The sequence below is a fragment of the Papio anubis genome, chromosome 18, assembly GCF_008728515.1.
Source record: "Papio anubis isolate 15944 chromosome 18, Panubis1.0, whole genome shotgun sequence".
NCBI classification, from domain to species: domain Eukaryota; kingdom Metazoa; phylum Chordata; class Mammalia; order Primates; family Cercopithecidae; genus Papio; species Papio anubis.
The window spans coordinates 43227597-43253891 of NC_044993.1; the positions used below are offsets into that span (position 1 = coordinate 43227597).

Consider the following 26295-nt stretch of genomic DNA (forward strand, 5'->3'; position numbering starts at 1 on the left):
TTCCTTCCTTCCTTCCTTCCTTCCTTCCTTCCTTCCATCCTTTCTCTCTCTCTCTCTCTCTCTCCCCCCGCCCTCCCTCTCCCTCTCCCTCCCTCCCTCCCTCCCTTCCTCCCTTCCTTTTCTTTCCTCTCTTTCTCTTTCTTTCCTCTTTTAAAATCTCACTATGGAGCCCAGGCTGGTCTCGAACTCCTGGGCTCAAGCAATCCTCCCGCCGTGGCCTTCCAAAGTGCTAGGATTATAGGTGTGAGCCTCCACACCCAGCCTTTTTTTTTAATTAAAAAAATTTAAAAAGAATATATCAACTGCATTTAAGATTTGTGAGCTGTTCTTACTTTTTTCTTTTTAAAAAATCTTTATTTTTTAAAGAGCAGTTTTAGGTTCACAGCAAAATTAAGTGAAAAGTACAGAGAGTTCCCATATACCCTACCCCAGCCTTCCCCATTATCAACATCCCCCACCAGAGTGATATATTTGTTAGAACCCATGAAGCTGCATTGGCAACACATCATTATCAACCTAAAGTCCATAACTTACATTAGGGTTCACTCTTGGTGTTGCACATTCTATAGGTTTTGACAAATGTATACTGTAATATGTGTCCATGATTATAGTATTATACAGAAAAGACTCACTGTCCTAAAAATCCTCTGTGCTCTGCCTGTTCATCCCACTCTCTCCCCCAACCCTTGGCAACCACTGATCTTTTTTAGTTTCCATAGTTTTGCCTTCTCTAGAATGTCATGTAATTGGAATCATATAGTATTCACACTCTACGATTCTATTTATATGAAACCTAGAAAAGACACATCTATAGTGACAGTAGATCAAGGTTACCAGGGGTTTTGCAGTGAGGATGGTTGATTGGGAAGAGACATAAGGAATGTTTTGGGATGAAAATATTCTACATCTTTTCTTTGTGGTGGTGATTATACGATTGTATACATTTGTCAAAACATAGAAGTGTACCCTTAAAATGGGTGCATTTTGTTGAAGTAAATTGTAACTTAATAAAATTGATATTAAAAAAAGATACAGAGAAATGGACATTCATTTTGTCCTGTTTCCTCCAATGGTAACATTTGAACATATAATAGTATCCCTTATACCTAGAAATATAGAATGACATAGTATCTATTATATGAGGGTACTGGCATTGATACGATCCACTAACCTCAATCAGATTTCTCTAATTTTACTTGCATTCATTGTATATGTGCATATGTATGTATAGGCATGTGTGTGTGTGTGAGTGTATTAAGTGTTACACAAGTTATCCCCTGTGTAGGTTCACTTATCCAACACCACAGTTAAGAAACTGATCAGTTCCAGCATCACAAGGATCCTCACGTTGCAGTTTTATGACCACCTTTCTGTTCCCATCCACCCCCACCCCTCTCTCCATCTCTGGCTACCACTAATTGCTCCTCCAGTTCTAAAAATTTATCATTTCAAAAATATTATATAAATGGACTTATACAGTATGTGACCTTTTGGGATTGGCTTTTTTTTTTTCCCCCAGCAAAATTCTCTGGAGAGTCATCCAGTTTGTTATGGACAGCAGTAGTTTCCTCCTTTTAATTGCTAAGTATGGTATAATGGTTAGTTTTAAGTGTCAGTGTGGCTAGGCTTATAGTACCTAGTCATTTAATTAAACAAGAATATAGGTATTGCAGTGAAGGTATTTTGTAGATGTGGTTAACATCTACCAATGGTTTTAAGTCAAGGAGACTGATAATGTGGGTGGACCTCATACTATCAGTTGAAGTCTTTAAGAGCAAAAACCAAGGTTTCCCTTGAGGAAGGAGAGGAAGAAACTGCTGCAAAACTACAGCATCAACTCCTACCTGAGTCTCTAGCCTGCCTGTTTGTGAACTTGCCAGACTCCACAACTGCATGACCTACCTCCTTAAAGTTCTCTCTCTCGTGCGTGTGTGTATGTGTGTAAAATCTACTGATTCTGTTTCTCTGGAGAACTCTGACTGATACACATATTGTGGAGATATCAGTTTCACCATTCACCTATTAAAGGCTATCTTTTTTTTTTTTTCTTCCTGTTTTGGGTTACTAGGAATAAAGTTGCTATAAATATTAGTGTACAGGTGATTGCATGAACACAATTTTCATTTCTCAGGGATCAATGCCCAGCAGTATGGTTGTGAGTCATATGGTAGCTGTACATTTCTTTTGAGAAAGTGCCAAACTGTTTTCCAGAGTAGCTGTCACCATTTTACATTCCCGCAGCAATGTTTGAGCAATCCAGTTGCTCTGTATCCTCACCAGCATTTTGATGTTTTCCTTAATTTTTATTTTATTTTATATTTTGAGACAGATTCTTGCTCTGTTACCCAGGCCTGAGTGCAGTGGTGCAATCTCAGCTCACTGTAACCTCTGCCTCCTGGGTTCAAGCGATTCTCCTGCCTCAGCCTCCGGAGTAGCTGGGATCTACAGGTGCACACTACCATGCCCGACTAATTTTTGTATTTTTGTAGAGATGGGGTCTTGCCATGTTGGCCAGGCTAGTCTCAAACTCCTGGCCTCAAGTGAGCCAACACACCCTGCCTGTTTTTCTAATTTTTTTTTTTTTTTTTTTTTTTGAGCCGGGGTGCGCTCCTCCCCCCCCGCTGGGGTGCAGTGGCCGGATCTCAGCTCACTGCAAGCTCCGCCTTCCGGGTTCACGCCATTCTCCTGCCTCAGCCTCCCGAGTAGCTGGGACTACAGGCGCCCGCCACCTCGCCCGGCTAGTTTTTTGTATTTTTAAAGTAGAGACGGGGTTTCACCGTGTCAGCCAGGATGGTCTCGATCTCCTGACCTTGTGATCCGCCCGTCTCGGCCTCCCAAAGTGCTGGGATTACAGGCTTGAGCCACCGCGCCCGGCTCTAATTTTTTATTCTAGCCTTTCTGATAGGCATGCAGTGATATCTCATTGTGGTTTTGACGGCAGTGGCTGCTGCCATCACGCTGGCTGCAGCAGGGAGGCGTGGCTGGGGCTGCACACTCCATGGAGCTTGTGGGAGCCACTGCAGCTGCCCAAACCATGGCTTCAGACTCAGGCCTCCTGCTCTACGGAGCAGGCAGGAGCCTGCCCTCTTGAGCGGGGGCAACAGCCACCCAAACTGGGGCTGTGGATCCTAGCCTCCCTGGGCTCTTGGAGAGGGGCAGGAGCAGGGAAGATCTGCCCTCCTGGGTGCACCTGCAGCCTCCGGACTGGCTGTAGACTTGGTCCTCCCGTTCCATGGAGCAAGCAGGAGCCCGGGACAAGCAGGAACCCCACCCCTTCTGAGTTGGTGGGGTGGGAGCTCTGCAGCCACCCTCCCAGGTGCAGAACTCGGAGTAGCTACACCCTCTGGCCCAGGACGGATGCACCCCACCCTCATGTCTGCAGGCCGGGGGCGTCTGCTTCCACTGCCTGGCCCCTCTCTTCTCCTGCACCTGCTCCGATATCACAGCGGGGTTGGGGCGGAATCCTAGGGCCATGAATGGCAGCAGGAGGCCTGGGCGGAAGGGGGTGGGTCCTGGTAAGGCCCCACCTTTCGGCCAGGGAGGTCCTGAAGGCTGGGAGCCGCGCTACCAATCCAGCGGACTGGGGTGGGGACTTGTGGTGTCTCTTCTGGGCCCACCCATGGCCACTCATGGACCAATCAGCACGCACTTCCTCGCCTCTGAGGTCTGTAAAAGCCCTGGGCTCAGCCAGAGTAGGGCAGAAGACAGTCAGACATCCAACAGGGTGGAAGTCATTTGAAGATCACCTGCAGAAAGGAGTATTCTCTCTGCTGACAGGTGGAGTGCAGGGGATGAGCAGCTGCAGAGAGGACCTACCGTCTCTGCTGATTGCTGCAGAGTCAAACTGCCGGCAGAGAGGAACCATTCTCCAGGGCCGCCTCTCCACCACTGAGAGCTGTGGAGAAGGTCCTCTCCCACCGAGGAGCTACGGAGAGGACACTTACCCTCTCCTGCCGAGGAGCTGCGGAGAGGACCTGCCAGCAGCGAGGAGCCACTTTCCAGGGTGGCCTCTCCTCTGAGAGCTGCAGACCTTACCGTCTCCTGCTGAAGCGCTGGGTAGAGGACTTACCCTCTCTTGTTGAAGAACTGCAGGGAGGACCTGCAGGCAACGAGGACCCACTGTCTTCAGGGCCTCTCCTTTGCTGAGAACTGAACACTTAATGGATGATCTGACTACAGAGAGGAGCTCTGGTCTCCTGAGTGCTGTTCTAACATCTAATCAAGCTCATCTTCATCTCGTTCACCTTTATTGTCTGCATATCTCATTTGTACCTCATTCTTCCTGGACACAGGCCGAGACAAGAACTCCACGCGGGCCCACAGAGGTTTCTGGCCCAGCCAGAAAATGGACACCTGAAGTCCCATAAGAGTCTCAATTTGCATTTCCTTAGTGGTTAGTGATGTTGACCATTTTTCTCACGTTAGTTGCCATCTTTATATCCACTTCAGTGGAAATGTCTGCTCACATTTTTGCCCATTTTTTAGTTGGTTTGTTTCCGTCACTATGTAGAGTTTTGTGAGTGTTTGTATTCTAGATAACTAGTCCTTTCAGGAGTTACCGCTCTGCCTGGTCTGAACTCAAATGTCTCTCATCCTTGTGTGAGTTGTGGTAATGGTTTAACTGGGCTCTTTGCCCAGCCTCATGAAGTTTCATTCTATTCACGTGCGGCTTAGTATTCAGGAAGAGACTAGAGGCGAACCCTCTGCAGATTTCTGGCATTCTTTTTGTGAATTTTTTTTTTTTTGAGACAGTCTTGCTCTGTCACCCAGGCTGGAGTGCAGTGGCACAATCATAGCTCGCTGCAGCCTCGAACACCTGAGGTTAAGTGACCTTCCCACCTCAACCTCCCAGACTGCTGGTACTACATGTGTGCACCACCACCCACAGCTAATTTTTTTTTTTTTTTTTTTTTTTTTTTTAGAGATAGGGTCTTACTATTTTGCCCAGGCTTATCTCAAACTCCTGGACTGAAGTGATCTGCCCTCCTTGGCCTCCCAAAGTGCTGAAATTACAGGTGTGAGCCACTGTGCCTGGCCTGTGATCAAGTCTCTTGGTACTTTTTTCAAAATTCCAGCTACCTCTCTCTCTCTTGCCATACTCTGATCTCTGTTTCCTCAGCTCAGTGAGATGCTGTGCTCTGCTGAAATTTCCCTTTCCTGGCTGCAGTTTGGAAGGTGCCTCAGACAGAAACTCAGGTAATGACAGGACTCACATCATTTGTTTCCCTTCTTTCAGGGATCATCGTCCTGCTGTGTCCATTGCTTGAAAACTGTTGTTTCATATATTTTGTCCAGTTTTCTAGTGTTTGTTGATGGAAAAGTAAATGTAGTCCCAGTTACTTTTTTTTTTTTTTGAGATGGAGTCTTGCTCTGTCACCCAGGCTGGAATGCAGTGGTGAGATCTCGGCTCATTGCAACCTCTTACTCCTGGGTTCAAGCAATTCTCCTGGCTCAGCCTCCTGAGAAGCTAGGACTACAGGTACCCGCCATCACTCCCAGCTAATTTTTGTATTTTTAGTAGAGATGGGGTTTCACCATATTGGTCAGGCTGGTCTCGAACTCCTGACCTTAGGTGATCCACCCGCCTCAGCCTCCCAAAGTGTTGGGATTACAGGCATGAGTGCCCGGCCCCAATTACTCTTCATATCCAGAAGCAAGCACATTGATCTGTTCTTTCAGTAGGTGTGATATACGCACAAACACTGGCCTGTGCAGGGCTAGGGGTGCCCGTGGCTTGGAGGGAGAGGGCAGATCATTGGACACTGGCTCCCCTCTCCTCTTCTTTCTTTCTGAAGAATTTTCAGTTGTGTCCTGGACTGGTTTCCCAGACTACATACATCCAGACACATAGAGCACATAGAGTTAAATGCCTGACCTGCTTCTGCAGGGTTTCAAAGACCAGGATATGAGCATCCGTTTTACATGATGTGTGCAAATTTATATATATATTTATCTGTTTATATATAAATTATAAAATATATTAGAAATACACATATATACATATATACACATTTTGTATATATTATATATATTTTTGTATATTTTTAAATATATTTATGCACATATAAACATATAAAAAATTTGCACACATTATGTGTGTGTGTGTTTGTGTATATATACACACTATATATCCAGATATACATATACATATACGTATGTATATGTGTGTATATATATGTGTGTGTATATATATACACACATATATACACATATATATATGTAGGCCATAGAACCAAGGTCATAATATATATATGTGTGTGTGTGTGTGTATATATATATGTAGGCCATAGAACCAAGGTCATAATTAAAAGAGCCCTCAGCTGGATGTCAAGTCAACCTCAGTTTGAATCCAGTCTCCTCCATAAACTGATCCTTCTGACTCTGGGCACCTCATAAGAACTCACTAAACAAATTTCCTCTAGTATAAATTGAGGCTAAAAACATCTCATAGTAAAGCTGGGAAAGGGGAAGGAGAGGGGCTGGGCATTCAGTGAAACCCCTTTTGTAAATGAGAGAGCACCGTGCAATATGCGATGTTCCTGTTAGTTTTACACACTGTTGTGGCTAGGAGACAGATGTTCCCAAACCGTAAGTCCTGCAGTGTCCTCCACACAACGGCCAGATAGCTCTTGCCAGAGCAGCAGTCAAGTCACCTCTTTTCTTCTTTGAAGCTAATCAATGGCATGCCATTATGTGTAGATTAAAATCTGAACTTTTTCAAAGGGCTTTGGGGCTTTGTTACCCCAGAACCTCATCTCTGGCCACTCCCCATCTCATACTCTATCCTGACGCCTTTCTGTTTCTGGAACCCCACTCTTTCTCATGTCTCAGGGCTTCTCGAGCTGGGGCTCCCCTCTTCCTGGATTCCCACTCTCCCTCCTTAATTCCCACCTCTGTTCTTCGAGAATCTGTCCCTCTCCACCTCTGGCCAGCAGCTGCCTGCGTCTTACCCTGAAGCTCCTACTAAATGCCCTCTTCTCAGGGAAGTCTTCCCAAGACCTCCATGCAGAGGCCCTGCCTGGGAATCTGTCTCCTGACAGCAGCTCTCTCCTTGACGGCAACTATTCTAGGTTCTGAGTGCACCCTCGCTGGGTGTCCTCTTTTTCATTTGCTGCTTCCCCACCAGACTGCCAGCTCCATGAGGCAAGGGCTAAGTTCATTCCCTTCTCATCCCCAGGGGCCTCATGCAGGGTCTTGTCGCTCAAGAGGAAACTGAACAGACTCGTCAATCCTTCACAAAGTGGACAAGATTTATTTTCTTTTGAAAATTTAAGCTGCCCTCTAGTGGAAAATGCAAGCCAAGATTCCGGCCTGGCTTTTTTTGTTACTGTTTTCCAATCAAAACTAATGATTTTTGTTATCCAAAATTATAAGACTGTCCAATCAGAGTGGCAGAGACCTAGCGTCTCTCCTCTCCCTGCAGCCTATGGCAAGGTAGGCCACCTTTTTCTCCTACAGAAGACGCTCAGGCCCACCCAGGCTCTGTACAACTGCAGATGGAGAGACAAGCTTCACCCCAATGGGCCCCCTCCTAGGACTGGGGCTCCCTCCCTCCCTTTCTCTGCTGTTTAGAATATGCACTGTCTGTCCTGGTCCGTATCTGCTCTCAAAGCATTCACATGAGGATCCAGTAACAACTTATAGTGGGACCCTCGTCTCTCAGGGGATCAAAGCCCATAGCAATTTCTGTTCTTGGGGAAACTGATAGTCTGATTTGGAGGCAGAGGACCCCAAATACAGGCAGCCTTCACCGACCCTGACTCAGGCAGTGATACTGCTGATGAATCTGTGATTACTGCAGGCAGCTGGGTGCAGAGCCTCATGGTCCAGGCCCCCGGCGCTTGACTCTTAAACCAGAGCCATTTGGCTAATGACATAGTGATACCACATTCTATAGCAGAGAACAGTATGTTAGTTTTTCCCATTACTAAGTCGGGCTCAGTTGTAGGTGCTAGCAATACAAAAGGTAACAGGACATGTTTCCTGCCTTGAAAGAACTCACAGCCTCTGACACAATGTAACAAGTGGACTAAATCTCAGAAATTGCAAACTGGTGGTCTATAGATAGGTTTATTTGGCTGGCATGGTATTTAACATTTTTGAAACCTGTTGCTCACATTTTCTTTCTTTCTTTTTTTTTTTTTTTCTTTATGAGACAGGGTCTCACTCTGTTGTCCAGACTGGAGTGCAGTGGCGCGATCTTGGCTCACTGCAACCTCTGCCTCCTGGGTTAAAACAATTATCGTGCCTCAGCTTCCCAAGTAGCTGGGATTACAGGCACCCGCCACCATACCTGGCTAATTTTTTTTGTAATTTTAGTAGAGATGGGTTTTGCCATGTTGGCCAGGCTGGTCTGGAACTCCTGGCCTCAAGCAATCTGCCTCCCAAAGTGCTAGGATTACAGGTGTGAGCCACTGAGCCCGGCCTGTTGGTCACATTTTAATATGGAGATAGCTAAAAAAACCTTGATTTCTGACTTTTCTTGAAAGGTCACCCTAACAACACCGGGTTCACTGCACATACACTAGCGGCCACTTCCCTGCTTGGTATCAGCCTGGCTTTTTGGGGCATTTAAGTTTGCGACTCCTGTATTAGGGACAGTGAGAGGGGAGCAGTTAATTGTGGAGATGGGTAGGGTAGGTGAAGGCTTCTCAGAGGGCGACTTCCCAGAGGCTGTCCCAGCAATGGGAGTGCGAGACGGTTGGGGCCCACACAGGCTGTGGCAGGGAGGTAGGATGCAGCTGAGGCATCTGCGCTGGAAGAAGGGCTGTGCTGGGATCTGGCTTTGCAGCACAGCGAAGGTGAATCACAAGCAAGAACCCACATCAAGTTTTCCACCCGGGATGTGAAAACCAATAAAGCCTCAGGAGAGAGGTCAGTTCAGAAGGGCTTTGCTTCAAATGTGAATGATGTCACTTGGGGGCTGGGGATCTTGCCACAGAGAGATTCTGATCTCGCAGGTCTGGGGTTGGGGTGGGAGAGACTGCATTTCCAACAAGCTCCTGCTGGTCTCTGTACTGTGCCCTGAGTAGTTTGGGCTTAGAATGGAGGTTGCAATCTGGTGGGCCATGGGACAATTTGGCCTGAGAAATAAAATTTTTCTGGCTTGTATAGTGTTTAAATTTAAAAAAAATTAGTTGCTAAGTTTAAAAATCAGGTGTTTTGCATAAAAGTCTGAATTTGTCTCCCCCATCATTTTCTATTACACTGCTGCATTTTTTTTTTTTTTTTTTTTTTTTGAGACAGGGTCTCACTCTGTGGCCCAGGCTGTAGTGCAGTGGCGTGATCTCAGCTCACACAACCTCAGCCTCCCAGGTTCAAGCGATTCTTCTGCCTTAGCTTCCTGAGTAGCTGGGACCACAGGCGCACGCCACCAGGCCCAGCTAATTTTTCTATGTTTAGGAGAGATGGGGTTTCACCATGTTGGCCAGGCTGGTCTCGAACTCCTGACCTCAAGTGATCTCCACTTCAGCCTCCTGGAATGCTGGGATTACAAGTGTGAGCCACCACAACGGGCAAACGTATTTAGTTTAATATTTTGTTCTTAATGGAGTTTGCAAAAGCATAGGTATTTAGTCTTTGATCCTGTTGCCTCCTGTTCCTTTCCAAGACTTTTCCCAGAAGCAGTAGTCTGAGTAATATATGTATATTTTTTTTAAAAAATTATTTTTTGAGACACGTCTAACTCTGTTGCCCAGGCTGGGGTGCAGTGGCGCAATTTTGGCTCACTGCAACCTTTGCCTCTTGGGCTCAAGAGATCCTCCTACCTCAGCCTCCCAAGTAGCTAAGACCACAGCTGCATGCCACCACACCCAGATAATTTTTTTTCAATTTTTATTTTGTAGAGGTGGGTTTTCACCACGTTGCCCAGGCTGGTCTCAAACTCTTGGACTCAAGTGATCTGCCTGCCTTGGTCTCCTAAAGTGGTGGGATTACAGGCATGAGCCACTATGCTTAGCCTGGTTTGAGTAGTATCTTGATGGTTGATGAAATATTTGGTAATTGGATGAGAAGAGAACTGTGTTGTCTCCAGTGATGATGCAAATGGGTGACGAGAAATGCTGCCATTTGTGAGGTTTGTGGGCGGCAAGGTTGAAGAGGAGAATAATGAGAAAGCTAGCGTCGTCCTCAAGGCCTGTTGTTAGTCTTGATTATTGTTTTCTGTGTTTTTACTTCACGGTGCTCAATAAGTATTTGTTCAGTGAGCAAATAAATGTAAGGTTAGATTCTGCACACAACAGTCAAAGAAATCTTGCTTCCTGGAAAAGTTAGCCCAATTAAGTGCAGGTTTCCACAGTCACCCCTCCTCGCTCCATTTTATTTCAGCTGTAAGGGATCGGAGAGACTTTAGCCCAAGGTGTTTCTTCAAAGCAATAAGTGGAAATGTTTCCCCGCATTAAGACTGCACAGACTAACTGTCATGACCAGGATCTTGGTACCCCGTGGACGCATCCCACATGGTGTCCTGGTAACCTGAGCTATCTAGGGCTGACCTCATCATTCTAGCAGGGATGGCCTGGCAGAGACATTAAAGGGTTTCTTCATGGAGTCTGGCTGGTTTCATATCCTGGCTTTGCTGGGTTAGACTGGAGAAGCGACTTAACCTCTTAGTGATTCCATTCGCTCATTTGTAAAATGGTTATAATAATAGCTTCTGTCTCATAGGATCATTGTGAAGATTAAACAGAACAATCCAGGTAACGCATGCAGGAGGGTGTCTTGCACACAATATGCAGTAAATGTTAGCCATTATGATGGAGATTATAGTTGCCTTTGATTAATCCAAATTAACAAATTTACTTACTAAATTTAATTTGACATTGTTTGAAAATATGCGCGCGCTCTCTCTCTCCCTGTGTGTGTATTGAAAGACAGAGAGAGACTGGTGTTCGGTGGTGAAAAGTTTTGGGCCCACGTAGACCAGCATCCTTTTCAGTTGAAGTTGTGCTTTTGGGAGGTGAAATAACTTGCCCAAGGCAATACCACTAGGAATAGCCCAGATAAGTTTAAATATTATGTTTTTTGACTCTCAACCCAGTGACTTTTCCACTATATCTCATTTCCAGGCATTGCTCGTTCGTTATTTCGGAAAATCATTCCAAATTATGTCCCAATTCGACTTTCTTCAGCTTCATCCCAGAAAAGCAAAGGCCGGGCACTTGAACAAGAACAGCTGTCAGCCTGGGGCGCCGCCGCGGGGTTGGTAGGGGCTGGAGCGGGGCCGGACTCTAATTGGTCCACGGCCTCGGCCCGACTATCAAATCAGCAGAGCCTGCGTCATCACGTCATTGCCTGGGCGACCGTCCGCGGAAATTTGAAATGGCTGACGGATCGCTGACTGGCGGCGGTCTGGAGGCTGCGGCCATGGCGCCGGAGCGCACGGGCTGGGCGGCCGAGCAGGAGCCGGCGTCTCTGGAGAAAGGTAAGCTCTCCATGCCGGGACCGAGGTGCCGCCTCTGAGCGGAGGCCTGGGGCGTCGGGACCCTCGGAGGGCGCCCGGGGCGCGGGCCTTCCGGACCCGTCTGTCCAGGGCGGCGGGAACGGCGGTGCGCGGCCGGGACCCAGTGACCGGACGTCAAAGTCGGGCGGTACCGGGGGGTCAGGGACTCCCTCTCTTCCCTCTCCCCATCTCCCCCTGTCTTTGCACTCTCTGGCCTCAGCCCGCCCCGAGATTGGAGGGAGCTGGATTGGTCTAGGAATTCCCAGTCCAGATGGGTTTTGCGGAAACTGTGCATTTACCGTTGCTCAAGGGGTCATCTTTTTCATCTGCATCTCAAAGGAGATCACGAACCACACTTCCCTTTTCCGAAGAAGAGGAAAGCTTGAACCCTTGGCCTACATGGCTGTCCTGTCCACGGAGGGTAGTGACGTGTCCAAAGTGAGGAGCGCCAACTTGGGCCAGAGTCCAGAAATAGAGCCGGGGTCTCCTAGTTCTCTGCCCTTTCTTCCTCCTCATAGAGTTTCGTTACTATTTTTTTTTCTGGTATTTTAAGGTGGTTCACGTTTTTACGTTAACACTTTCCGTTGTATTGTGTAGCAGAGTCCCAACAAAGTGAGAAAACAGAAGTGTGACAATTCCACTGTTAACCCACCTCTCCAAGTGGCAGAAGTCACTTGGCTTCAGTTTTCCCATCTGGAAGACTAAGCCAGTGGTTGTACTTGTGGTGAAGATGAAGTGAAATAAAGTTTTTAAAGTGGTTGCAAAAATAAATACTGCATGACATGTCTTATATGGGGAATCTAAAAAAGAGGAAGTTTCAGAAAGAGAGTAGAGTGGTAGTTGCCAGTGGGTGGGGGGAATGGGGAGATGCTGGTCAAAGGGTCCAAAGTTTCAGTTATGCAGCATGAATAGTTCTGGGGATCTGATGTACATACAGCATGGTGACTATAGTTAATAATACTGTATTATTATTACAGTATTAATAGACAATGACGTGATGATGCAGTGACGACGCAAATTTTGTACTTGAAATTTGCTAACAGAGTAGATCATAAGTGTTCACACCACACACACACAAAAGGTAATTATGCGAGGTGATGGAAATATTAATTCACTTTACTGTGGTAATCATAATGTAAAGGTATATCAAAACATCATGTTACACACTTTATTTTTTATTTTATTTTTTTGAGGCAGAGTCTCACTCTGTTGCCCAGGCTGGAGTGCAGTGGCACACAATCTCAGCTCACTGCAACCTCCGCCTCTCGGGTTCAAGTGGTTCTCCTGCCTCAACCTCCCAAGTAGCTGGGATTACAGGCACCCGCCACCACACGTGGCTAATTTTTGTATTTTTTTTTTTTTTTTTTTTTGAGACGGAGTCTCGCTCTGTCACCCAGGCTGGAGTGCAGTGGCTGGATCTCAGCTCACTGCAAGCTCCGCCTCCCGGGTTTACACCATTCTCCTGCCTCAGCCTCCCCAGTAGCTGGGACTACAGGCGCCCACCACCTCGCCCGGCTAGTTTTTTGTATTTTTAGTAGAGACAGGGTTTCACTGTGTTAGCCAGGATGGTCTCGAGTTCCTGACCTTGTGATCCGCCCGCCTCGGTCTCCCAAAGTGCTGGGATTACAGGCTTGAGCCACTGCGCCCGGCCCAATTTTTGTATTTTTAGTAGGGACGGGGTTTCACCATGTTTCACCATGTTGGCCAGGCTGGTCTAGAGCTCCTGACCTCAGGTGATCCGCCCACCTCAGCCTTCCAAAGTGCTGGGATTACAGGTGTGAGCCACCGCGCCTGGCCATCATGTTATACACTTTAAATACATATAACTTCTTTATGTTAATTATACCTCCATAAAGCTATAAAGAATGGTGCTGGAAAAAAAAGAATGGTGCTAAAGTACTACTGTTTCTTTAGTAAACATACATTATATAATAGGCACTGTTGTAAATTATTAACAAATAATTAATCTTCTTAATTGAAGTAGGTGTACTATTTTTATCTTTCCTTTATAGACGAGGAAGCTGAGGCACAGAGTGATTGTCACATAACCAGTAACGTACTGATGCCTTCTAAGGCTCATGTGCATCAGTGTTTGTGAGCAGTAGACCCTTCAGTACACTTTGGTCATCTGTGGGTCAAATACTTCTGGTGGCCTGAACAGGGACAAAGAAATGGAAGGAAGGAGGAAAGGGAAGGAGAAAATCAAGGGGGAGGGAGAAAAAAGGTATCTGCTAACAGCTCAGTTACCTTCCCTGAAACCACCTCTGGAAACTACTCTACATTCTAAATGCTACCCTTTTTAGCATTGCTTATTTAGTAGTTGTTTCATTTATTAAAAACATCTTATTACACAGAATTAGATATGCCACTGGCTGAATCATACCTTATGAAACATTATATACAGCCCAAACCTAATGTGATTTGCATTTTCCAATCTTTTCCTTAGACAGAGTCATTGAAATCAGTGAGGAGGAACCTAATAATCTTACTGAAGTAAACCTTATGGATTAAGACTCTCTCATCCCTGTTTATTGAGGGGTGATTGACAGACTGATATTGTAGGAAATAAAGGGAGGGTTTAACCCATCTGAGAGGAAGTCAGCTGCCTTTCTTAAAGGAGCTTTATGGAATTGTTTTGGAAATAACTAACTAAGATACTTGATTATTGTAACTTGCTAACTGCAGTATAAATCACAGGCTGTATGCTTTGCTGTAGTCCCAGAGACTCAGGAGGCTGAGGCAGGAGGGTAGCTTGAGCCCAGGAGTCTGAGGTTGTGGTGAGCTATGATTGCACCACTGCACTCCAGCCTACGTGACAGAGTGAGACTGTTTCTAAAACAAAAACAAAAACAAACAGCCTTCTGCTTCCCCACAAAACCTCACAGAACAACAACAAAAATCTAACTTTGAAAGATCTTAAATTCTTATTGTTTTGAAGTAGAATTTGCATTTTGAAATCTTTTTAAGTTTGGAAAACTAGTTTCTTCTGACAGTGGTAGAGGTAAGTAGACCATTCATATTCAAATTCTTGTTTGTATTTTGTTTGGGATTTCTATGCAAGGATATGAAAATCGAAGCATTCAATAAGACACTGGAGCTTGCTTATTTTTGCTTTTTTTTTTTAGGTTTGTTCCAAGATGAAGATTCATGCAGTGATTGTAGCTACCGTGATAAACCAGGTTCTAGTTTACAAAGTTTTATGCCTGAAGGAAAAACCTTTTTCCCAGAAATTTTCCAAACAAATCAACTTTTGTTCTATGAGCGATTCAGAGCCTATCAAGATTACATTTTAGGTGAGTAGGTTTTTTGCTTTTTTTTTTTTTTGAGATGGAGTTTTGCTCTTGTTGCCCAGACTGGAGTGCAATGGTGTGATCTTGGCTCACTGCAACCTCCGCCTCCCTGGTTCAAGCGATTCTGCCTCAGCCGCCCTAGTAGCTGGGATTACAGGCATGAGCCATGACACCCAGATAATTTTGTATTTTTACTAGAGATGGGGTTTCTCCATGTTGGTCTGGCTGGTATCGAACTCCCAACCTCAGGTGATCCACATGCCTTGGCCTCCCAAAGTGCTGGGATTACAGGCATGAACCACCATGCCCAGCTGGTTTTTTCTATCTTTTATCTTTTTAGTTTACAAGTAGATTATTTGTTTCAGTCCCTCAGATTGCCAGTTGTTGTTTCTGAGAAAGTGGATTTATTAACTTCCCTCTGCTTTATGTATTCTCAATTCTTCTTGTGTTTAATTTGGTTGTAGCTGACTGCAAGGCCTCTGAGGTACAGGAATTCACAGCTGAGTTCTTGGAGAAGGTCCTTGAGCCATCTGGATGGCGGGCAGTCTGGCACACTAACGTGTTCAAGGTACTGGTTGAGGTAAGGTTAATTTTGTTTTTAAGACCTTTGTCTGTAGCTATAAGCACTTTACTTCAGACTGTTATAGCCTAAGTGCTTATTTTTAATTAAAGTTTATGAGCTGATTCAAATAGCATGTGTTTCACATCTCATTGCCATGTTGTAGCAAGTGTTCTGCAAATTTTAAAGGCAACTGAGGAGTTGTTACTAGGGAATTAAACTGGTTTAAATTAATTAAAAGAAGGTATTTGAGATCACTTAAAAAATTAGGCCTAATTATGAAGTTAATGGTTTCAAAAAAGTTTTTAACTTCTTAATTGTAATTCGTTAAGCAGCTCAAACCTAAGAGACATTTTTATTTATTTATTTTTTTTGAGATGGAGTCTCACTCTGTTGCTTAGGCTGGAGTGCAGTGGCATGATCTTGGCTCACTGCAACCTCCGCTAAGTGGCATTTTAAAACTAGCCCATTTTTTGCATAGCAAGTTTGTTTATATGTGGTTAATCTCTTGACATTGTGTCCCATTGCAGAATGTAAAAGCAATCTTATTCTTCTGCTGACTAGGCCTTTTACATTACATTTGCATTCTAATTACAGCTTTGAATTTTTCTCAGTGTTTGTTAACTGACCACAAAAAGCCCTAGTAACCTAAAATGTCAAACCAGGGTGTGTGAATACAAGTTGTCGCTGCAGCTCCCTTAGAAAATGGCATCACATACTGCAGTGATTATGTACGAGGCAGTGGATTGCAGCTATTGCTTGTGAGTTTTAAAATTTTGGATTATGCTAATATTTTTTGGTTGAAGTTCAGGCCTATTCATTTGGTTATGATAGGGCGCCCCCTGCCGGTCCATTCTCTGAAAACAGTCAAAGTCATTGTCTCCGCCATTTCTCTGCTTAAAACTCCTAATGCATTGTCTTTACCAAGGGCTTAGTATTGGCTTTATGGCTTCTCACTGTATAGAAAACACGTAAAATCCAAGCTCCTTCAGATGTCCTTCATGTCCTTGTCTTGTTGCCTCTCTCTCTCTCACCTCATGTCTTGCTGCTCCACTGCACGCCACCCCCTTCCTCCATTTCCTCCCTTTGGCTCCAGCAAGGACTGCCTTCCCGCTCCTTCAGCTGCCAAGCCTGTCTCTGGCACAGGCCTTTTGCGCTTTCCCTGCTCTTCAGATGGCCACTTCCTTCTCATCCTCCTCAGCTTGGCTCAGAGCTGATTTCCTTGGCCATCTCAGCAGAACCAGATCACCACCCCTGCTAGTTATTCTCTGTCACCTACTCGTTATCATTGTGTTTATTGATCTCCCTGATTACAGTGTAAGCTCCATGAGCCAGCCTGTCTTGTTCATCTTTTATGTTATGGGTAAAGGGTCCCCACCCACATTGCATGCTTTTAAAAAAATCAGGTTGTCGGTAGTCTTATAGGTATATCTTAATTTTGATTTCCATGTGTTAAGTCTCATTATTTTAAATTTCAGGCCACAGATGTGGACTTTGCAGCCTTGAAGGCAGTGGTGAGGCTTGCTGAACCATACCTCTGTGACTCTCAAGTGAGCACTTTTACCGTGGAGTGCATGAAGGAGCTCCTCGATCTGAAGGAACATCGGTTGCCCCTGCAGGAGCTCTGGGTGGTGTTTGATGATTCGGGAGTGTTTGACCAGACAGCTCTTGCAATTGAGCATGTCAGGTAGGAAAAGAAGTTGAGAAAAATAACCTTGTGGCCAGAAACTTTGGATGAAATGAAGTAATTCTGGTCTGTGTTAGACCCAGATTTAAAACTCAACTGTAAACTTGGTTATTGCAGTATTTAAAAATATCCAAAGATAGGATAATCTTTTTTAAATTAAAAAAAATTAATGTCTTAAATCATTTTTTTTCTATTTTTAATTTTGAAACAGAGTCTTGCTCTGTTGTCCAGGCTGGAGTGCATTGGCGTGATCTTGGCTCACTGCAACCTCCACCTCCTGGGTTCAAGCGATTCTCCTGCCTCAGCCTGAGTAGCTGGGATTACAGGCATCCACCACCATGCCCGGCTAAATTTTGTACTTCTAGTAGAGACGAGGTTTCACTATGTTGGCCAGGTTGGTCTCAAACTCTTGACCTCAGGTGATCCACCTGCCTCTACCTCCCAAAGTGCTGGGATTACAGGCGTGACCCACCATGCACCTGGCCTAAAAACGTTTTAAGTCATTTTATGATAATTTCAAACTAATAGAAAAGCTAACAAAACTAGTATAGTTGACTCCTGAATGATGCGGGGGTTAGGGGTGCCTATCTCCTCTGACCCCTACACAGTCAAATATCTGAGTATAACATTTGAGTAATATATAATGACCATAATGTAAATAATATTGCTTGGTGTTTTGTAGTTTAAAAAGTACTTTCCATTTTCTATACCGTTGGTGAATTAACCTGGTTTTGCTGAGCTTAACTCGAATGCTCTGCAAAGAAGCAGAATGTTTCAGGCCCTGCTGCCAACATCTTACAGAAAGTTTCCGATTATATGCAAGAACATTTAACCCTAGATGTTCAGTATTGGGCCAAGCAGAATGAATCTAAAGAACCGGTTTCTGTCCAGAACCCAAATAACTCCCTTCTATTTTTCTCATTAAAAAAAAATCTGTCAATTGAAACATTTGAAGATAAAGAGATAACTGATAAGTTTAGGAAATTAGGAATCAGAGAGCTAATCTCTATGGGCATAGAAATTGGTAGAAAAATAAGTATCTGGAATGTTATTTGGTAGTATTATTTGCAGAGAAGCCTGGTTAAATGTACACTGCATTTTGAGGGCTGAGATTTGGGTCAGTGCCCAGAGAGGGTCAAATTATGAGGGATTTCATTCGTTCATTGATTCAATAAATATTTGAGTGCCAGGTCCTTAGTCAAGGGTGGAGTATGTCTGGTGCATGAGACACACCATCATCAGGGAGCTGTCAGTCTAAAGGTGGGAGATGAGCCTTGATGAAATAATCATGCACAGATGTCTGCATGATTGGAAATAGCAGTCAGTGCTGTGAAGAATTACAGAGTGTCCTAAGATTAGGTCAAGTTGCAGTTCTAGGGTTATTTCCTGGAATAATGACATTTGAACTTGGGCTAGCTGGGTGAAAGGGGAGGCAGGGGTGGGGAACGGAAAAGATTTAGGAGCTCAGTGTGTTGAAGGAGCTGAAAGGCCAGCATGGCTGAAACACAGACAGTGCTGGGAGAGACCTAGGAAACGAGATTAGAGAGGTTGGCAGGGCCCAGACAGTGTGGGGCTTTGTTAGCTGGCTAGTCATTTTTGTCTTTAAGAGCAGTGGGAAGCCACTGAAGGATTTTTATTCTTGGGCAAATATGACTAGTTTTGTGTTTTGTGTTTTTATTTTTTTGGAAACAGGGTCTTATTCTGTTGCCCAGGCTGGAGTGCAGTGATGCAGTTATGGTTCAATGCAGGCTCGAACTGTGGGGCTCAAGTTATCCTCTTGTCTCAGCCTCTGAATCAGCTGGGATTACAGGCATGTGCCACCACTGCCCAGCTAATTTTTTGACACAATTTTTCCATAGAGATGGGGGCCTTGTTGTGTTGCCCAAGCTGGTCTTGAACTCCTGGGCTCAAGCAATCCTCCCACCTCAGTCCCCTAAAGTGCTGCTTTGTGTTTTCAAGGGTTCATTGTGGCTTCTGTGTAGAAAAATGGTGGGAGATGGAATTGGGAGACCAGTTAAGAGGCAAGAGAGAGGACTAGAGTGGGGATATGGAGAGGACAGATGGAGGCTTACTGAGAAAGTAGAATGACTGGGACTTGGTCGAGTGAATATCAGAGATGAGAAGATGTGAATGAAGTGAGAGAAGTCAAGGCTGACTTACATGTTTCTGGCTTGAAAGAACCAACACTGGGGGAGGTGCAGGTGGGAATGATGTGTAAATGCTTGGCATGGGACTGGTGAGGATGACACTGGAGCCGAGTCATGGAATAGAACTATAAGTTTATCATGTGGAAAAGGCGGAAGGCACTTCTGGCAGCTTGACTAACAAGTTACATGGAGGTTTGAAAGAGCTTGTGAAATTGAGAGTTTACGTACAACGGCTCTGAGGCAGGAGAGGTGCAATAGGGCCAGATTATGAATCTATTTATAGTACCACGTTCAGGACTTTTTTTTGAGGGCTAAAAGGGAGCCAGCAGAGGTTTTTTTAGTTGAGTAGAGGCATGCTTAAGTTCATTACAAAAAAAAAAAAAAGACTCCACTAGAGGGTGAAGGGACTAATAGCCCAATCTACAGTAATTAGGAGATGGCTGGTTTCATTTTCAGTGCTTCCTTTTCACAGCAGAACTTCTTGAAAGGGTTATATATAATCACAGTCTATACTTGCTGGCGTCCCAGTAACATTTCTACCCTGACCTCATCTCTGAAATTGTGCACAAAGACTTCTATGTTCTTGTATTCAGTCGCCATTTCACTGATCTCATCTTGCCTCTGATCTCATCTTGCTTGACCTCTTGACATTCTAGGTATTTGATCATTCCCATCTTCTTAACACACTCTCTTCTCAGCTTTTGGGACGCCACCGTTCAGCTGGTGTCTTACTGGCTTGCTGTCTTAAGTCATCTTGGCCAGCTTTTCCTCTCATGCTCAAACTTTAGAATGTCGGAGTTACCCAGCGATCAGTTCTAGGCCATCTACTGTTTTTTCCCTAATCAACCTTGGAACCACTTTGGAATCACCTGAGGAATTTCTTTATAAAAGTATTCCAACCAATACATGAAGAAAGTGATAGAATATCAGTATTTTGTAACCACTAATGAAATAAAGGTTCTAGACAGTGAACATCAATGACTGCTGCAACCATTAGGGAAAGAGAACTTTATAGAGGGTGGATCAGGCTGACAACCTGTATCTGTTGATGAATCTTAACCTCACAAAAAGACTTGGCCAGGCGTTTTAATAAAGTCCTCAGTTACTGTTGTTGGTAGGTTCTTAGAAACTGCAATGTTAATGAAACCAATTTTACCATAGGCTGACTGATATAAACAAAAGTTAAAGTTACTACAGCATATTTCTGGTCATGAAAACATCATCAAACTTCTAAATAAAGACCCCAAACAATTCTAATCTTAAACATTGAAATAAATATGAGCTATACATACATTAAAAAATATTAATGCAAACAAGATAATTATTGACCCAGTTTCCAATTTTCAGTGAAACAGTGAGTGACAGTGGTCATTGTGGTGTTGAGTAAATGAAGGAATAAATGTTTGCAAAGCGGAAATTATAAGGAGCACTTCCTACCATCACCCAGTTCAAAACAATGATAAACATGGTGGGCTCACTGAGCAATTTCATGCCACAGCATTGATTGTTGTGCATTTGTATGATTATTGTATACTTTATGAATTTTTGTTTGACAGTAATTTGTATTCATTCACTTTCCAACCTGTTTATTCCAGTTCAGGGTTGCAGGTGGCCAAAGCCTATTCCCGTAGCTCAGTGTACAAGGCAGGAACCAGCCGTGAACAGGAGCCCATTTCATCACAGAGTGCACTGACACACACTCACACTCAGACTGGGACAAGGCAGACACAGAATTCACCTCATGCATGCATCTTTGGGATGTGGGAGGAAATCAGAGTACCTGGAGAAAACCCATGCAGACATGGGAAAAATGTACACACTCCACACAGACAGTGGCTTTTTGAATGAGGCTCTGCTCTTCCTGCTTCTTGACTGAAGTACATTACACCTCCCTTGAAGTATTCTTGCAAAAAATCCTTCCTGAAGCCCCGCAGGTCTGTAGATCTTACTAGAAATAACGTGAAGTACATGTTAAATGACCCATGGGGACTGGGTGCACCTGTAATCGTAGCACTCTGGGAGGCCAAGGCAGGCGGATCATTTTAGCCCAGGAGTTTGAGACCAGCCTAGGCAACATGGCGAAACCCCGTCTCTACTAAAAATACAAAAATTAACAGGGCATGGTAGTGCGTGCCTGTAATCCCAGCTACTCAGGAGGCTGAGGCAGGATAATTGCTTGAACCCAGGAGGCGGAGGCTGCAGTGAGCCAAGGTCGTGCTACTGCACTCCAGCCTGGGCAACAGAGCAACACACTGTCTCAAAAAAAAAAAAAAAAAAAAAAAAAAAAAAGAAAAATGACCCCATGGGGATGTAATCACCAAAATTTAGAGTGTGGGAAATTAGTCAATAAATTGCAAGGGAAAAAAGAGGGAGAGGTAATGCATAGGCTAACAGTGATTTAAGAGATGTGTCTGTCAAGGGCAGCAGTGGATCTTCATTTGGTGCCTGATTGGAACAAGTCAACTGTGAAACAGCAGCAGAAGAGAATTAGGGGGATTTGAACACTGGATATTTGGTAATATCAAGGAATTAAAACTTTTGGTATAAAGATTTATTTTAGAGATACATACTAAAAATTTGTGAATGATTTGATGTGTCTGAGATTGGTTCAAAATAATCCAGTGTATTTGGGAAACTGAAGTGGGTGAGTTGCCTGAGGTCAGTTTGAGACCAGCCTGGCCAACATAGTGAAACCCCATCTCTACTAAAAATACAAAAAATTAGCGGGGCGTGGTGGTAGGCGCCTGTAATCTGAGCTACTAGGGAGGCTGAATCACTTGAACCCAGGAACTGGAGGTTGCAGTGAGACGAGATTGTGCCCTTGCACTCCAGCTTGCGCAACAAGAGCAAAACTCCATCTGAACAACAACAAAAAAATCCAGTATCAAGATGGTGGGGGAGGAGAGCAGAGGGTGCCGGGGTGAAGCAGAGATGAAATAAGATTGTGAGTTGGTAATTGTTGAAGCTGCCTGATGATACATGGTATTCATGATACTATTTCTCTGTTGTTGTATATGTTTAGGATTTTCCATAATAAATTTGTTAAATCACTTGGAGCGCTTTAAAAAAATATGGATACAGCTGGGCACTGTGGGTCATGCCTGTAATCCCAGCACTTTGGGAGGCCGAGGCGGGGGGATCACCTGAGGTCAGGAGTTCGAGACCAGCCTCGCCAACATGGCAAAATGCTGTCTCTACTAAAAGTACAAAAATTAGCCGGGCGTGGTGGCGGATGCCTGTAATCCCAGCTACTCAGGAGGCTGAGGCAGGAGAATTGCTTGAACCCGGGAGGGTTGCAGTGAGCCAAAATGGAGCCACTGCACTCCAGCCTGGACCACAAGAGCAAGACTTCGTCTCAAAAAAAAAGAAAAGAAGAGTATGGATGCTGGTTCCCCTGCACCTTCCCCACCCCCACCAGATTCTGATTGATTGGCCTGGGAGAGTGAACTAGTTGTTTTTGTTTTTAAATTTATTTATTTATTTTGAGAAAGAATCTCACTCTGTTGCCCAGGCTGGAGTGCAGTGGTGCAATCTGAGTTCACTGCAGCCTCAGCCTCCCAGTTCAAGTGATTCTTGTGCCTCAGCTTCTTGAGTAGCTGGAATTACAGGGGAATCAATTTTTAAAAGTGTCCCAGGGGACTCCAGTGTACAATGAGGGTTGAGAACCACTGCCTTATGATTATGTCCTTATGTGATCTTATACATTGCTTTAACACCGTCAATGTGTTGACAGCTACCAGGTTTATGTCTCCAGCCCAGACCTTTCCCTGGAGCTTTGGGCTGTATATTCCTCTGTTATTTTCAACCCCAAACCTGTTTCTCTCTCAGTGTTTTTTGTCTCAGCAAATGGCACTACCATCCATCCAGGTACTGGTGGTCAATAAATAATTCTTCCAATAAAAAGAAAGTCCTGGCCAGGCGCAGTGGCTCACGCCTGTAATCCCAGCACTTTGGGAGTCCGAGGTGGGTGAATCACGAGGTCAGGAGTTTGAGACCAGCCTGGCCCATATAGTGAAACCCCATCTCTACTAAAAATACAAAAAATTAGCTGGGCGTGTTGGTGGGTACCATCTCAGCTATTCAGGAGGCTGAGGCAGGAGAATCACTTAAACCCAGGAGGTGGAGGTTGCAGTGAGCCAAGATCACACCATTGCACTCCAGCCCCGGAGAGGGAGTGAGACTCTGTCTCAAAAGTCCTAACAAAACCAATGTGGAGAAACTTCTCTTCTTTAACTGATCCAAAAAAGGTCTCTATGTTATGTGACTCATGACTATCAACCATAGCAAATACGCAGCATTCTCCTATGAGAATTGTTTTGATTTACTGTTTAGCTCTCACCCCTCCAAAATCTTAATGTTTTGAGCCAGTGATAGAATTTGAATGATACTAAGTTCCATTTCAGATTTTTCTACCAAAACATTTGGAGGAGTTGGGATGAAGAAGAGGAGGATGAATATGATTATTTTGTCAGATGTGTTGAACCTCGATTAAGATTGTAAGTATTTATTTCTGACCTTGTTGTACATATTGGAAAAATAGTTACCCATGGTTTAATTTTGTCTGTGTGAGATACACACACTCTTTCTCTCTCTCTCTCTGTCTCTCTCTCTCTCTCTCTCTCTCTCTATTTTCTTTCCAGGAGCTCATAGACAGAAATAAACTGATGTACAAATTGTGCTACCCCTTGACAAGTCATTAAGTGAAACTTGTACAAGTGCAGAGAAACCTACTTTCAGTGTTTATAAATTGAGTCAAAAAGCAGGAAGTTCAAGAACATCTAAATTACTAGCTCACTGTTTTGTTAATTTGAATAAAATTCAATTGAACTAGTGGGTTAAGAAGCCCTTTGTTAAATTCGATTGTTTGAAAAACAGTGACATTATTTGAATTATATAAGACTTTTTGGCTTTAATTTTGTAAATAATACTTTAAAGGTATATGGCTTTACTCTAAGTTTCTGTAGTGAAACACAGCAGGCTGAACTAACAGATCTACCTTAAGATATTTTGTCAGCCTCCTGCCTTAAATCTTAATGACCTTATTAAATGTGGCATTTATCTTCCCACTAGATGGTGCTTTAAGACCAGTAATTTTTTCTTGTATTCAATAGCAGTAACTTCATAGGCAGTGCTGCAATAAGAATGAAATTATAACTTGCACTCCAAAAAAATAATTGTAGAAGGTAATTTTTTTCCCTGGGTAAAAGATGATTTTTTTTCCCCCTGTATGAAAGACAAGATGAGAAGATAAGGCAGTAGGTCTTTACATTTTTGTGGAGCTCAAGTTGATTTAGTGAATTTCTCTTGGCTTAAATAGTAAATAATAAGAAAATGAAAAATGTGTGAGGCCTGGCATGGTGACTGTAATCCCAGTAATTTGGGAGGCTGAAGGAGGAAGACAACTTTTTTGAGACAAGCTCTCACTCTGTTGCCCAGGCTGGAGTGCAGCGGTATGATCTCCCTCTTGCAGCCTCAACCTCCTGGGCTCAAGTGTCCCTCCCACCTCAGCCTCCTGACTAGCTGTAAATACAGGTGCATGCCACCACACTGAGCTAATTTTTGTATTTTTAGTAGAGATGGAATTTCACCATGTTGGCCAGGCTGGTCTCGAACTCCTGACCTCAAGTGATTTGCCTGCCTCTGCCTCCCAAAATGCTGAGATTACAGGCCTGTGCCATCGTGCCCAGCCCGGGAAGACCTCTTGACCCTAGGAGTTTGAGACCAGCCTGGGCAACATAGTGAGACCCCACCTTTACAAACCTAAAAAAAAAAATTAGCTGGGTATGGTAGGGCATGCCTATAGTCCCAGCTGCTGGGGAGGCTGAGGCAGGAAGATCGCTTGAGTCCAGGAGTTTGAAGCTGCAATGAGCTGTGATTGAACCACTGCACTCCAGCCTAGGTGACAGGGCAAGACCTTGTCTCAAAAAAAAGAAAAAAAAGTTTGAAAGTCTGATGAATAGTTCTACCTGGCTTAGAATTATGTATGTCTGATTTTAGCTCTTCATAAATGGGCTATGATTTCTATTTAGGCTTTCCAGTTTTTCCATTGTGCATTTCCTATTTTTCCATAGCATATTCAATAAAATCCCAAAATTTCAATAAGCTTGAGTATTTTCTAGGTTTGATACCCTTACTCTTGAAAAGAAATGATTGATTTTGATTGATGTGAAATATAAGGGAACATAACATATATTGGACAAATTCAATCTTTACTTGGAAAAAAGTTGTATTCTGATTTGACAGCCTTGCATGTGCTAACGACAAGCAATGACTTACATGCATAGCTTGTACATCACTGGCAGATGGGAAGGCATAAGGGAGGAATTGTGTGTGGTTATGCAGAAGACATGGTGGTACTCGATGGAGAGACCGGAATGTTATCAAATGTGGGCAGACTTAAAAAAGGTCTCTGGGCTAAGATAGGAGTGGGGCTATCAATAGGCAAAATCAAACCAGACTGTCTGGATTTTGTACTGTTCAGTAAATTTTTCCTTTCTACTTCAAAATACACTGCTTATACGTGACTAAAGGAGGTCTGAAAAAAACCAACACTGCTTCAGAACTTCGGGGTCTGAGACACAAATGTTAGTTCATTGCTTCTAGACTATGAAGTATCAATATAATGAAAAGAAATAAGCTAACGGGCATGGATACTGGAAATGCTAAGAAACTTATTTTAAAATTTGAGTCTTAATCTTCACAGCTTAGTAGAACATGATTTCATCCTCAATTTCTTTTTTTTATTTTTAAAATTTAAAAATTTTTTTGTTTTTCCCTTTTTTTTTTTTCACAGCTGCTCATTCAGTTTCTTTTGGATTAACCAAAGTAGACAAAATCCTTGCTTTTCAAGCTTCACCTAATTCACTTACTTGAAAAGCGGGAAAAGTTTCTTTTTTATTCATTTAAAATGTTTAAGTGTTCATAGTATGATCTAAATTTGTTTAAGATATGGTTCTATCTTGCTTTTGTTTTTCCCTATCTTATTTAGAGCGTGACTAAATTAAAAAAAAAATCACTTAAGGCAATTGTGCTCACTCTTGGCTACACATTAGCATCCCCAGGGAACTTAAAAAAATACCCCTCTATGTCCAGAGACTCATTTAATTGGTCTGGATGGGGCCCTGAGCATCTGTTTGTTTGTTTGTTTGTTTTTTGAGACAGGGTCTTGCTCT

The 26295-nt window shown here is 43.8% G+C and overlaps 1 protein-coding gene across 1 annotated transcript in view; it reads left to right on the forward strand.

Annotated features, from left to right (window-relative positions):
* Positions 1–11057: 11057 nt before the first annotated feature.
* SHCBP1 (SHC binding and spindle associated 1) overlaps positions 11058–26295 on the forward strand; it is a 41026-nt gene continuing 25788 nt past the window's right edge. Inside the window, exons 1-5 of the mRNA XM_021931922.2 lie at positions 11058–11422; positions 14566–14733; positions 15195–15310; positions 16768–16976; positions 23527–23619. Of these exons, the coding sequence (XP_021787614.2) occupies positions 11320–11422; positions 14566–14733; positions 15195–15310; positions 16768–16976; positions 23527–23619 (689 nt within the window). The 5' untranslated portion in view covers positions 11058–11319. The remainder of the gene's footprint in view (positions 11423–14565; positions 14734–15194; positions 15311–16767; positions 16977–23526; positions 23620–26295) is intronic.